The following is a 13,625-nucleotide window of genomic DNA, read 5'->3' as shown; positions in this document are numbered from 1 at the left end:
AATCATCCGTGCAGGTTTATTTTTAAATAAATAAATAAAGGCTGGCTCCCAAAGTCCATTCACCCACCTGCTAAACACGGCTAGTAATATAAATTCATGATTTGTGGTTTTAAACAACTCCAGAGGAAAAGCAAATGCAGCTGAATTCCTGTAACCTAGGACGACAATCTGTTTTCAGCAGCACCTCACTCAACTCTCGGGCCCGAAAGAGCTAATTCAACCGTGTTTACCTTTGCTCATTTATTATTACCCAAATAATGTCATCTGCTTGAGATCACCGCCACACAAGGTGGTTATTATAACTCCCTTCATCTGAAGCAGCTCGCAAATGGAAACGCTGGGCTGCCAAGCTCTTGTTTGGAGAAGAAATCGGCCAAGTTCAAAAGCAAAACCCCTGGCACAAGGCTGCAAACAAGAGTATAACTTAATTTCGTACCTAGCTTGAACAGACTAATGTTTACCTGGCACGGTGCCCCGCTGCCAACGCAAATGGGTCGCTTTCCTTCACACACACATACACACACAAACACAGAGAGACAGAGAGAGAGCAAGGTCACCTTTAGTTTCCAGTCCTGGACTTTCCAGCACAGGGCACAAGGACCAGGATCTCATTTACAGCACCATCAGTGTCAAAGTATGGGAGAATAAAGGCACTTCCAGCAAAGTGTCAAGACCCACGCACCTTTTGGTACAGGTAACTGTCCTGCAACTCAAAAAAGCTAAAGGCAGTGAGGGACACTTGTTGGAGGGCCAACACAGCCTTACTGTGCACCAAACAGAGGGTCCCGCAGATGGGAAATAGACCGTGACTCTTCAGTAGGACGTAGGGTTTGCGTAAGGAGGAAAACCCAAGTTGAATCCCCCAAATACCTAGGAAAGAATCCTCACAAAGACCTTGGAGACCACCAGGGAATAAAGCTTCTGCAGTGGGATTTATTTTAAATGGAACACAAACTGGAGTGCACTGTGAACCAGCCTGCTGCTAAGCGGGCTTCCGGTTGAGTTGGCGTGTTTCGTTTGTCTTTTCCAATTGAGAGAACACACCAGGACAGATGGGGCTCAAGGGGAAGCTTCTCCGAACAGGATGACACTCTCTCCGAGCATGCGCTATAAGTGAGTTTTAGCCTGTAAAAAATGAGTTGGGCTCTCCCATCTTCATTTCAGGAAGGGGAATCATACTGTCAACAAATCTTCATCGATCCTGATAGCTAGCCAAAACTTGTTCTCCAGGAAGGTCGCAGCTTCAAGACTCAAAGAGGGGATGACGTAAGCTTCAGAAACCAGCAAAAGCATATCCATACTACACAGTTAAAGCCCCTTGATCCTGCTTCAATTGTCATAGGCCCATCCTATGGAATTCTGGCAGCCCCAATTTGATTAAATACGTAGGATGCTTTGCTGCAGTTCAGAGAAATGCATTGGCTCTCAAGCAGAGAATTCGACCAACAGCCAATGCGGCGTGGATACCTTCTCAGTACCCACCAAGCGTCCCCAAGGTGTAGCGCAGCATTATGGACAAATCTTGCTAATCGTCCCACCATTCCAACATTAGCATGGCAGGAAGAGGAATCCTTAGGCTTTTGCAAGGGTGCAGAAAAGAAAAGATGGGGTGTTCAAGTGTAGTGTAGCGGATAGAATGACAGACTATGACTCTGGAGAAGAGGGTTCGAATCACTATCAAGCCATGAAAACTGACTGGGGGGAGCGGAACTGGTAAAACCACTCCTTAAATATATTGAAAACCCTGTTAGGGTCACTATAAATCCGTTCCAACTTGATAGCATGCAACAACAGAAGAAGAGAAGGATGCTCTACCTCTGTGCTCTGACTGGCTCTAAAAATAGTGCTTGGATGCCTGGCATTGGGGTTATCCCAAGACTAGGAAACTGCGTCACAGAACACACGGCCGGGGGTTTCAACAAGAACATCCATCTACCCCAAATCTACAACTATTTAACAGTATAGAGCCATCCGCAGAACGTCTCCTTTTGTTTTTGTCCTGTCCTGCTTTTAACACAAAGCCAACGCCTTTTTATTACGGACAGAATGCCAAAGCAACGGCAGTCAGCACTTGCGAATTACATGCTCGTTCCATGTGCTCACGCAGGATCATTAACCTTAAGCAGAGAAGCCTCTGGTGACAGCTTGTCTCAATGTCTTTAAAGCCGCCAAACTCATAGCCCAGACAGGTCCAAGAGGGTGTCTGCAAAACAGATGGGACACCTTTCATCGGGGGGGGGGGGGAGTTTTCAAGCAGGCGTTAGCCAGGAGGGAATCTGTTATGGTTTTATTAAAAATGCCCTGCTTGGTGAGATATGTGAAAATGACACAGAACATGAAATGCATCCAGAAGTTTTCCATAAGCAAAATAAATACAGTACAGGGCAGAGGTCAATGTGTCATGTCCCTTCCTGGGTTCTAATGTATGTCTGTGCGTGTATTCTCTCCACCACCTGTATTCTCTCTCCACAGAGGACAGAAAACGTGCCGAAACCTGGCTGCCAACAGCACAGAACAGGTGAAGAGAACTGCTGTTTCCCCCACCCCAGGACAAGTACATTATACAGTACCAGATAAAGCGTCTCACTTAGGCCAGTATTGTCTTCTCTGACCGGCAGCAACATTGCAGGGTCTCAAAACCCAAGGCAGAGCGTGAAAAACTTATTTTAAAAAATTAAACTATCAAAATCCTAACCATGCTGGCTTAGACTAGGGAGTTCCAGAAACTGTAGTTCACAAAAGTAACTTTTCGAAGTGCTGCAGATTCCTAAGGCTGGAGGTTTAACCTGAAACCTTCTACATACAAAACAAGACTCTTTTAACCACTGGCTAATATTCACGGCCCCTTGAAGGAAGGTTTTAAAAGTGGAACTTAAAAGGCAGCCCCTTCCATTTGCAATTCTCCACGTTTACAAGTGCATATTTCTCCAGGCAGCAAAGCCTGTAAAACTGGCCAGAAATATACATGTCAAAAATGCATTTGTTCTTGCGAAAGGGCAGGTTGAGGGTATTCATCGGGTTGTATTTTCGGAAGCTCCAGAGATACCTGCTTGTACTGCTAAAGACAGTCCCTGGTTTTAAAAAAGAAAAGTGGCCTGGGTTAAGAATGCAGAGGAAAAGGACTTATGTCATTCCTCATCTGTGTTGCAACTCATTGGAGATAAAAACGCCTCCCAGGGAAAAATTCCAGCAATAAGTGGAATGGAAAAATGCTGTGTTGGAACTCAGGCTGGGGGCTGGGGGCTGAGGTTACTTGCCTGATGTCAAAGCAGAAACTCTACAAGACTCCTTCCAGCCCTTTCTGAACACTACCCGGAGGGAGAGGGGAGCCCACAGATCACCAAGATACATAGCTCTCCTGATTATTTTTGTTTTGTTTTAAAATGGCATATTATTCATTCCAGCTCCATTGTTTAAAAATGCCTCGCAGCTTACCAACGGACAGTTCTAGATGCCCAGACGGAAAGTCATTATGCATATTATGGTTTCTTGAGCTGTACGCTGCTGGTTTTGCTCCAAGCGAGAGAAAATAGCCTCGTGGCCCCTTGAAGACAATCAAGCTTCATTTGGCAGAACCGTTCGTGCGCTACAGTCTACGCCCTGCGCACCAAGTAAAATCCTATTGTCTTTAGGCTGCCACAAACTCTTTGTTGTCTCTCTTCCTGCAACAGGCAAGAAGACAGCAGACCTATCTATAAACTTCTTAACTGTTAGAGCAGTACGACAAGAGAACCAGTGACCTCAGAAGGTGGAGAACGCTCCAACGCTGGAGGCATTCAAGAGAAAACTGGACCACCCTCTGTCGGATCTGCTTGGGATTCCTGCCTGGAGCAGAGGGTTGGACTGGATGGCCTTCGAGGACCCTTCCAACTCTGATTCTATCCCTCCGAAATTTATGCTTAAAACCATAACATGTGGGTATGAAAAACAGCCCATGGCATGAGTGACTAAAAGCCAGGTTTTGTGTTTGGATTCAATGTTGGACACAAGAATGACATCCCTCACCTTCGTCTCTCCTCCACTGCAGCTGACAAAGGCATTGGAAGCTTTTCTGTCCATTTTTCACTAACCACAAATACGCTTTCTGTCCAAACCAAGAACTGTAGTTAGTGTTAACCAAGATTTTCATCTGGGCTCGGAAAGCACCATTTTAAACTGGCTCATTTCTCTAAACCATATCTAAGCCTATCCAGATTTCCTCTGCATCTGGAACTTAGCAGGTAACTAATTTTTAAGTTCAGTGCCTGAGTATTATTAAGTGCTTTTAAAAAAATGAGTGAGAAAGCACTGTTTCCCAGGGGGCAGGAATTTGGGTCCTGGTCAATTTGATTTAGGTAATAGGATTACAAATTATCAAATTCTTTCTAGAGAACGTAGTGTAATGTTTTTTGCATCTTTATCCCGCGGCTGCAACGTTTCACCGGTCGCAACTACTGGACTCCTTGTAGGTTAAAATTAACAAGACAAGACTCTAAGAGAGAGTCATGTTCTGATTTCAGGACTGCAGGAATAAAGATGTCTTCAATCAGTGTCTGCACTGGCACCTCCCGGCACACGGAACCCATTCGGTATACGCTCATATTTTTTGCCCACTTTTGAATACATTTGTGTTACTACATTTTTGTTTTAAAAGTACAGTGGGGTCTTGACTTCAGAACTTAATCCGTATTGGAAGGCGGTTCTCAAGTCAAAAAGTCTGTAAGTCAAGTCTCCATTGACCTACAGTGTATTGAAAACCGATTAATCCCATAACAGGCCGTTTTTGTTCCATTTTGGTTTTTTTCTGGTCTGTAAGTCAAATCTCAGTCTGCAAGTCAAACCTAAATTTTGCGGCCAGAGAAGTCTGTAACTCAAAAAGTCTGTAAGTCAAGCCATCTGTAAGTCAAGGGTCCACTGTAGAGATGTGTCGGCTGCTTTTCTGGCCAAACAGATGTTTCTCGCTTCCCAGCCCCACCTCCTCTGGTGGGAACCTACTCAAGAGTAAGTGCCCCAGTTTACTTGCCCCACCTCCTCCACGCACTACCTATGAGTGGAACTGCCGAGCCGGCCATTCGTACCCATCTCTAGTTACAATCTTAAAAAATAAAACTTTTACAGTAAATCTCCTTACTGCCACAATGGATATAAACACATCAGAGGGGGGAAAACTTGATTGTACCTTTTTAAAAAAAATAAGAAGCTGCCATAATGCATTCTGGGAGTTATAGTTTTGTTGCCCTTATGGTTCTACAAAGGGCACCTGCCAAAGAATGACCGCTCCCCAAATGCACTGCGGCAGGCAGCTTCTTTTTTTAACAGGAACCAGGCATGCAAAATGCATGAGGTGTGGGTCTTCCTCGGGAATTCTTGAAAAATTCTAGAATTCAGAGTCCAAAAACACCACATGGTACATTCCTAGTCACCAGGATCAGGGAGGCTATTTTACAGCATATATTTTTTTTAAAAAACATAGTATGCAGAATGAATTAAGCATTTTAGTTTGTTCAACTTCTAAGCAGCTCCAGAAAGATGTCAATGATGCAAACATAAGTAATGGATCATCCGCCATTGCTGATTTGACAACATCTCGAGATATGAGGACACGCCTGATAAGAAATGTAACTGTTGGTCTTCTAGCTCCTTCATTCTTCCTACAATGCATGGCTTATGACAATCTATGTCTTTTGCCGCTAGATGGATGAGATATAAGCACAACAAATACATAAGCCAGATATTGCAGGAAACCATTGCTGTATCAAACTGCAAATTCAGCATTAGACACACCACTGTGTCCGCACCAGATCTTGGTAGAGCAACAATAATCGTTATGAAAGCAAACAATGAATTTGGTGCAACACAGAGGAAAAGACAGTTCACAAGGGGTGCATGGAGACTCATTCCTCCAAAGGCTCAATGAAACATTCTCCTTTTCCTTTTTTAAAAAGTTGAACAAAGCAAACCCAGGGCAAAGGAAGGGGGCCAAAAAGACTCATTTGGAGCAAAAAGCTTTATTATAAGTTCAGGTGCATTTCTTGGAGTTCCACTGGGTGGCAGCCTGCCGTCCTCTACCATGGCTTGACTTTACAGGATGACAGACGGAAACAAGAAGGTGAAGGGAAGGGCAACTCAACAAGACCAGTTTCTACTCATCTTCAGTTAAGATGACTGCAAACTGAAGGAACATCTGCTTATGGCTGATCAGGAGAAAACTCAATTTGACTTTAATTTGCCCTTAATTCGCTTCTTGTGCCTGGTGAATCATCATAGGCATCCTTCAGTCTCGAGAGACTATGGTAACATGCTCTGAATCGAGGAGTGTCCTCTCCAGAGCATGAAGCCCGGGTAAGGTAATATGGAGGATAGGCTGTTACCCAAGCAGCAGATCCCCCCTCTCCACATTGCTGAAATGATCCAATGGAAAGGCAAGAGCCAATACAACTGGTTCCAGCAATGTCGCAGGAGTTGGCAGAATGACAGATGCTGCCTTCGGGACTCCAGCTCCGGATTTTGCCTCGAGGTTAACTCCTGAAGCCTTTTCCACGAGTGGATATAGCCACAAGGCAGTGGAGGTTTGAAATCGGAGTTTTCCTTCTCCTAGATGGGCTGCCTTCCCTGGCTGACGAGCCCCACCTACCCGGATGAATTCCTACATGCACGTTATTTACACATAGTGCTTGTTGAGCACTCCCCACCTCAAATTATACTAGATATAGCGTTTCTATACCTGCCCTTTTTGGCATCTGTGGGATGTGTATGCTTGGAAGTGATCCCCATGGATACTGTAGTCCTACTGTAATTAATTTAATAATTATAATAATTAATATATTAATAATACAGTGGTGCCTCACATAAGATATTTAGTTAAAACTTGTATTTGTTCTATAATACCCAGTGTGCCTTGCATTTCCGAACAACAATTGCAGGCCATCAAGTTAATTCTGATTGTGACGCTTTTCAGGGTTTTCTAGGTAATGAATACTCAGAAGTGGTTTACTGTTCCTTGCTTCTCGAAGCATCCTGGGAGTGCGCAGCTTTGCCCAAGGACACCCAGGCTGGCTCTTCTCCCAGGAGGCGTCCAGTGGGGAATCAAACTCCCAACCTCCGGCTCCACAGCTGGCGACCCAAACCACTGAGCTATCCAGCCAACTTTTCTCTTTTATAGCAAAGGCTAACTTTCGTTCCTTTAGAAGAAGGGAGCATTCTCTTAAAAATACTCATCGAAGACAAAGAGTTCATGAGTTCCAAGGAAACCACGTGTTCTTTGAATAATTGCTTCCTCTCAATGGCTCTTTTCAGGTGAATTTACAGAGAAGGAGAAGGAGCTCAGCAGGACAATCATGAAATACTGGGGCAACTTTGCCTACAATGGGTGAGATCCTTGGTTAGGCTTTGAAAAATTGACGGTTTTAGTTTTAACGGAGGTCGACACATAGAGCAAGAACTAAATTCTGCATTCCGATATCTTCCAGGAACCCAAATGGCAAAGGATTGGTGGAATGGCCGCGCTATGATATGAATGAAGAGTATTTGGAATTAAACTTGGTGCAAAAGAAAGCCAAAAAACTGAAAAACAACAAGGTTGATTTCTGGTTAAAAACCTTGCCTGAAAAAATGAAAAACATTATCCAAGAACCGCAAATACACGTGGACCTGTAACTGCCAAATGACAGGTTCCTGGTTGTTTGCCTTGCAGTGCATTCCTAGAGGGTGTGGAAAACTGATTTTGTCAGAACATGGTCTGACCCTGAAAAGAGGGCTTAATTCCTGTCACTCTTTGTAAAGTTGAAATGTTAATCAGAAAGGGAAAATGATCAGCGAGGATAGTGAGGGGTTTGCAACCTTGGGTTGCAACCTGGTGAATAAAGCAAATTATAAAACCAAGTTACAGCAACTTTGTGATAGAGCAATAGTTCCCAACCTTGGGTCCCTGGGTGTTCACGGACTAAAATTCCCAGAAGCCTTCACCACTAGCTGAGCTGGCCAGGATTTCAGGGCGTTGTAATCCACGAACATCCGGGGACCCAAGGAGCTAGAGGATGCTATATCTCTCTGTTGCTTTTCCCCCAGCCACACAGCCAAAACAAAACTTTGTGTTTCAGAAGCGGGCAATGCGGGTGGATGGGGTGGTGGGGAGCAATCTGGAAATCTTTTGGTTTTAAGAGCGGGGATGTAAGATCCAAGCAATGTTGCAAAAGATGGTGCTTGAGATTGCATACCCCAAATAATGTTTGCAACCCGAGTTGAAATCACCTCTCCAAACAGACTTGCCCCAGACATCTACTGTCAGTTTTTTGGACCCTCGCCTACAGTTTTTCTGCACTATGCATGAAGTGGTGTTGCTTAACCTGGTGAAGTGGCATCTCCTCCATGAAAGCTTAACATTTAGGGTATCTGTGATGATCGCCCACGTCACTCATGTCCACTCATATTCATGAGCTGATTTGCATGAGCCTATGAGAGGACTGGAGAGGCGGAGTCAGCAGCTGCATGAGGTTTGGCGGGAGGAGGAGGAGCCAGATAGGGCTGGTTAGTCCAGAGGTTCTTAACCTTGGGTTACTCAGGTGTTTTTGGACTGCAACTCCCAGAAGCCTTCACCACTAGCTGTGCTGGCTGGGGTTTCTGGGAGTTGCAGTCCAAAGACACCTGAGTAGCCCAAGGTTAAGAACCACTGGGTTAGTCAGAGAGAGAGAGGGAACAGATACTGAGAGAGATAAAGCTGGTTAGGAAAACAGGCAGTGAAATTGGTAATGTTATAGCAAGAGAAAAGAAGTATGTACTGAGAGAACTGTTAATGATTTGCTTGTGTATAATGTTTATCTGGGAAACTTCTGTTATTATTCAATCGGCTTCACTTCAATAAATACGTACTGTTTCTGTTCACAAGTCAAGTGTTCAGACAAACGTCATTTATATTGTGTATTGAGGTAATCCACTGGTGGCAGTGAGAGGAAAACGCGATGTGGGCCTTTGTGAGGGACAGACTAGCAGGGGACACAAGGGCAAATGCCACAGTATCATCGACTCATCCACATGAGTTTAGAGAAACTCTTTTTTATATATATAAATTTTGTTTATTGATACAAAATAAACCTACTACCACACCAAAAAACCCTATAAAAAACAATACAAAATAATAAAATATAATTACACATGTGCTCCCATCACCTTCAGGACTAGCGTTACACTTTATTCCATCCATTTTCACTCCAAAATTTCATTGTTTCTTCCCTCGGTGTATACCCCTTCCCTCTCCGAAATACGTGTTCCAAAAATCCATTCCATATATTCTTAAAATCATTATTTTTCAATTGGCTTCTTATTTTCTTATCACATGTCAGTTTATCATTAATTGCCATGTCCCATAATTCTCTATACCATTCCTCCAAGTTAAATTGATTATCATTTCTCCAGTTTCTTGCAAAAATTAACCTTGCAGCCGTAATCATTATTACTATTAAATCTAAACTCTAAAATCTATACTGTGGTAATAGGTTTATTAAGTCAACCAAAAAGATACAAACAAAAAAAGAGCCCCACATCATCTACTCCTGCTTAGGACAACCTTCAAAACTACAGAGTGCTTTCAGACACCATGTATATGAGGGGCAGATAAGATCACTGTTTCAACCAGTTTTCATGCATTTTAGCTTCGGAGGACTGCCTTTCTATATTGACTTACGGAAATCTGCTCCAAAATTTTTGGCTGCTTCCAAAAAGATTCTGGGAAAGTGATCCAGGGCCCACATGCTCTTCTAAGCCCCAGCTAGGCTGGCTAACTCTCGGCAACACCCGACAGAAAGCGCAGACACGCCTAGAACAGCGCCCACGCTCTCCACGGCTTCATCTTGTCAAGGAGGATGAGTAACGCCTGCCAAGTTTTCTTTCAGGGAAACTGCGACTGTGTTTTTCTCACTCAACCGTCCAAGAACTCAAGGATTCTCAGAGTATACAGGTGGAAAAACCACTGATTTTAGCGGGAGCTAAGACTGTGGGAAGAAGCTCAATGAAATGGTGCCGTAATTTCATCAGGAGTTCTCCTGTTTTGTTCTTGTTTGAACCCGCTTCTCTAGTGTTTACTGCCCTGCAACCTTATCCAGAAGATCCCCAACAGCCGTACTGCTCAACACATGTCTTGCGGAGAGCTATCTTGCCTGTCCTTCCACAAAAGCACATTTGTTCCATCTTTTTCACAAAAACTGTAAGGTAAAAATGCAGTATGTCTGTCTGTCTTGCACATATCTGTGCCTGTAGTTTATCTGTAGTCCTGTTTATTTGTAATATTTCCTGGATCACAAAACAAGCCCTTTATCACACCCTCTTTTAGTGTTTTTGTTTTCTCCTTCTCATTTCTTTCCAAGAGAGACTACGACTACCGGGATTGCCAAATGGAACATCTAAACCTGCTTGGCGGATGCTGGGATACCTTCCAGAAACCCGCGTGTAAACAAAAAAGTTGCTCGGAGGCCACAAATTTCAGTAGTAGGACCACACGGGACGGATCATCACAAATCTGGCAACTTACACAAACCTGGGGAACCACAGTCTGCAAGGCTGCCACGAAGTAAATCATGTGTAATAAAAAACAAACAAACCGTGATTTGTGAAGAGTTTCATTTCGTGGAATACTATAAAAGGAAGTCTATATCTATCAGCATGAATCACCGGTTCCTGGCTGTTCCTAGAAGTCTAGTCTCTTCCGTTCTATGTCCAAGTTTTGAGTGTGCGAGACAGGAAACAGAAACCCCACAGCCCGACATTCCACCCCGAGTATTGGCTGCCTCAGTGGCTGGCAAAGCAACCTCTGTATCCAGCATCCAAAGTTTAGATTCCACGAGCATCCAACTTCTCACGTAACAGGAGTCCAAATTTTGTGAGTGCTTGGTCCGGCCACTGGCAAAATGATCATGTGTACTTGTTAAAGCGCCTAACTCCACCATCCAATCCTCATCCCACCTGCTCGGAAAATTACCTTTGGCATAGGTCAGAGGTTCCCAAGCTTGGGTCCCCAGGCCTTCTTGGACTACAACTCCCAGAAGCCTTCACCACCAGATGTGCTGGCCAAGTTTTCTGGGAATTGCAATCCAAGAACCTCTGGGTTACCCAGTGGCGTAAGGTAGTGGTCCCCAACCATGGGCCTCCAGATGTTCTTGGACTTCAACTCCCAGAAATCCTGGCCAGCAGAAGTGGTGGTGAAGGCTTCTGGGAAGTGTAGTCCAAGAACATCTGGAGGCCCAAGGTTGGGGACTGCTGACGTAAGGGATGGCAGCAATGGCCTCCAGACCCCCAGTTCCAACATATTTTCCGACTGGAGGCAGGACAGAGAATATCTGTCCCCAGAATCTCCAATAGAAGTAACATTAAATCTTTCAATTTTTTGGCCAGGAAATCTGGAAAGGTTATCTCTATTCCTTATCTAGCATAAAAGGAGACTGTTGCCAATAGCAGCTTCTCTGTCCGCCAACCCAGGCCTGGACTCTGAGCTGTAGGGACAAGAAGAACTAATGGCTCACAGCAAGCATCGTTCTGAAAGATTATGGTACCCAAGCCTTTGGAAACAACTTTAGTCTTTCATGAGCTCACAAAATGCACAAAAAGCCCAGCCGGCATCCATCATGTTTCACATGTTGAATACTTATAGGTCAAACAATCAGATTTTCCAATTATCTGTATTTTCAATCGCATCTGAAATCAAGGTTCAGACGTCTTAACTATGTTGGAGTTATCTAAACACATTTGAACCCTGTATATGGAGGAAAGCAATGTGGAAATTCTACATCATCTATTTTGCAGCTCATGGGGCATAACACCAAGCAGGCAGGGTAGACATGGGATACAAAGACCCCTAAACTATTATGTTTCTGTAGATTTAACAACTCCTCAATAATGCCACCACTTCAAAATAATGCAGATTATTTAATCCTTGACTAGATTATATTTTAAGAATCACAACAGTAAAACACAAAGCACAGTTTCAATATGCCCCAGAGAACAGAAAGTGTAGGTTTAAAATATATGTGTGTGTTTTTACTCACATATAATGGTGCTTGCTGTGGATTAAGTTTCATGACCCAGAACGCTGGAACAGAAAAGGGGAGAGGGAGAAAGAGAGAGATTATTAAAGTATTATTTCAACACACAAACCATAAAATAATAAGCAATGACCACTAAACACTTGTCCAAAATACATGTGCTAGCCTGTAAAGAATCATAATCTGGTCTGATTTATTTCTCTAAATGACAAAGACCCTCAAAATTCATAAATGATTTCCAAAATATAACTGAAAAAGACACTACTTCACTCAGTTTCTAAACAGCCGTGGATTTCTCTGAACATTCAAGGAAGTGACACTCACTCACTCCAGCTGCATATTTATTTTCAGTAAATTACTCCACACCTTTTCAGAGAGCAAACTGTTGATACATATCAATGGACACCCCTGCTTCTTACAAGAAAAATCCATAAATACAATCGATGTGAATATTCACCCTCTGGTTCAGTCACTTGCTGTGACTTTTCACAGTGCCCATCCAACTGCCTCTGAACAGGACAGGTTCAGATATCCTTTTTCAATTTCGGGATGCACGCAACTTTGTCTCATTGCATGCGAGCTGTGCACACTCTTAAATTGAGAAAAGAAGTCTTTAATCAGCAGCAATCTGCTGCCGACCAAAACATCATTCCCATTGCTCAACTGTACAACTGGATTTGGCCACTATATATATAGCTTATGCCTGAGTGACATTTTCACCTTCATATTATCTTTTGGTCTGCTATACTTCATTTAGTCAAAGCCCCTACACTCAAGTGGGGAGTTCGACAATGGAGCCCGTGACCTCGGGAGGTGGTGAGCGCTCCAACGCTGGAGGCGTTCAAGAGAAAACGGGACTACTGCCTGTCAGATCGGCTTTGACGTAAATTCCTGCGCTGAGCAGGGGGTTTGGACTCAATGGCCTTAGAGGCCCCCTCCAATCCCAATTTTCTGTGATTCTTTTAACAGCCCAACACTCTTTCCTCTGCTTTTTGAGTCAGTAAAACCTGTGTTTCCTCCTTCCCCGGGGGGGCTTTTCTGGGCCGAGTTGCACCTTCTAATTCATTCATTTCCAGTCTTCCCTTGATACTACAATGCTTAAGAAATGCACCTCTATAGCTCAACCTTTAAAGAAAAGAAACCTATCACATGTTCTTTCCGGAACAAGACCAAACACCCTTTTGGCAGTAGGGCGGTTTCTTCCAAAATAGCTCACTGAACCCCCTCCGAGATCTCTCCATCCCTGGGGTGGGGGGGGCACCTTAAGGTTTCAGGGGCATAACCATACTTGGTTTTCTCTCCTACCTTAAGGGCTCCTAGCCCGTGCAAAGGCAATCATTAAGTGTTCCTTAAACGTTTTCAGAATCAGATAAAACTTCTCCATGTATGGCGTTTGTATTCGTGTGTTATACAACGGCCGAGTTACATGGTTCTCCTGTTTCCCTCGGCCAGACGGACCGCACAGACCATCTGCTCCCAGTACATTTTTAACAAGACAGAATTTTTACTCTGGCAACATCTTCCCACCCACCCTGTCCCCCCGTCCCCCTTTTTTTTTTCCTTTATCTTTTTCACAGAAACAGGATGCAAGAAATACAGCAGGGGCGAACACAAAAA

At 43.9% G+C, this 13,625-nt stretch overlaps 1 protein-coding gene and 1 long non-coding RNA gene across 10 annotated transcripts in view; one reads left to right on the top strand and one right to left on the bottom strand.

Moving 5' to 3' along the window:
• Positions 1–13,625, bottom strand: part of AKAP13 (A-kinase anchoring protein 13) — a 211,561-nt gene that overhangs the window by 132,261 nt on the left and 65,675 nt on the right. For all 9 annotated transcript variants that reach the window (XM_072981791.2, XM_072981794.2, XM_072981795.2 and 6 more), the window contains one exon: positions 12,012–12,055. In XM_072981791.2, the coding sequence (XP_072837892.2) occupies positions 12,012–12,044 (33 nt within the window). In that variant the 5' untranslated portion in view covers positions 12,045–12,055. The remainder of the gene's footprint in view (positions 1–12,011; positions 12,056–13,625) is intronic.
• On the top strand, positions 7,210–7,550 carry LOC144584642 (uncharacterized). The gene is made up of 2 exons (XR_013539025.1): positions 7,210–7,348; positions 7,449–7,550. It is a non-coding gene; the product is annotated as an uncharacterized LOC144584642 (long non-coding RNA).

The sequence above is a fragment of the Pogona vitticeps genome, chromosome 12, assembly GCF_051106095.1.
Source record: "Pogona vitticeps strain Pit_001003342236 chromosome 12, PviZW2.1, whole genome shotgun sequence".
NCBI classification, from domain to species: domain Eukaryota; kingdom Metazoa; phylum Chordata; class Lepidosauria; order Squamata; family Agamidae; genus Pogona; species Pogona vitticeps.
This window is presented reverse-complemented; position numbering and strand designations above follow the sequence as displayed.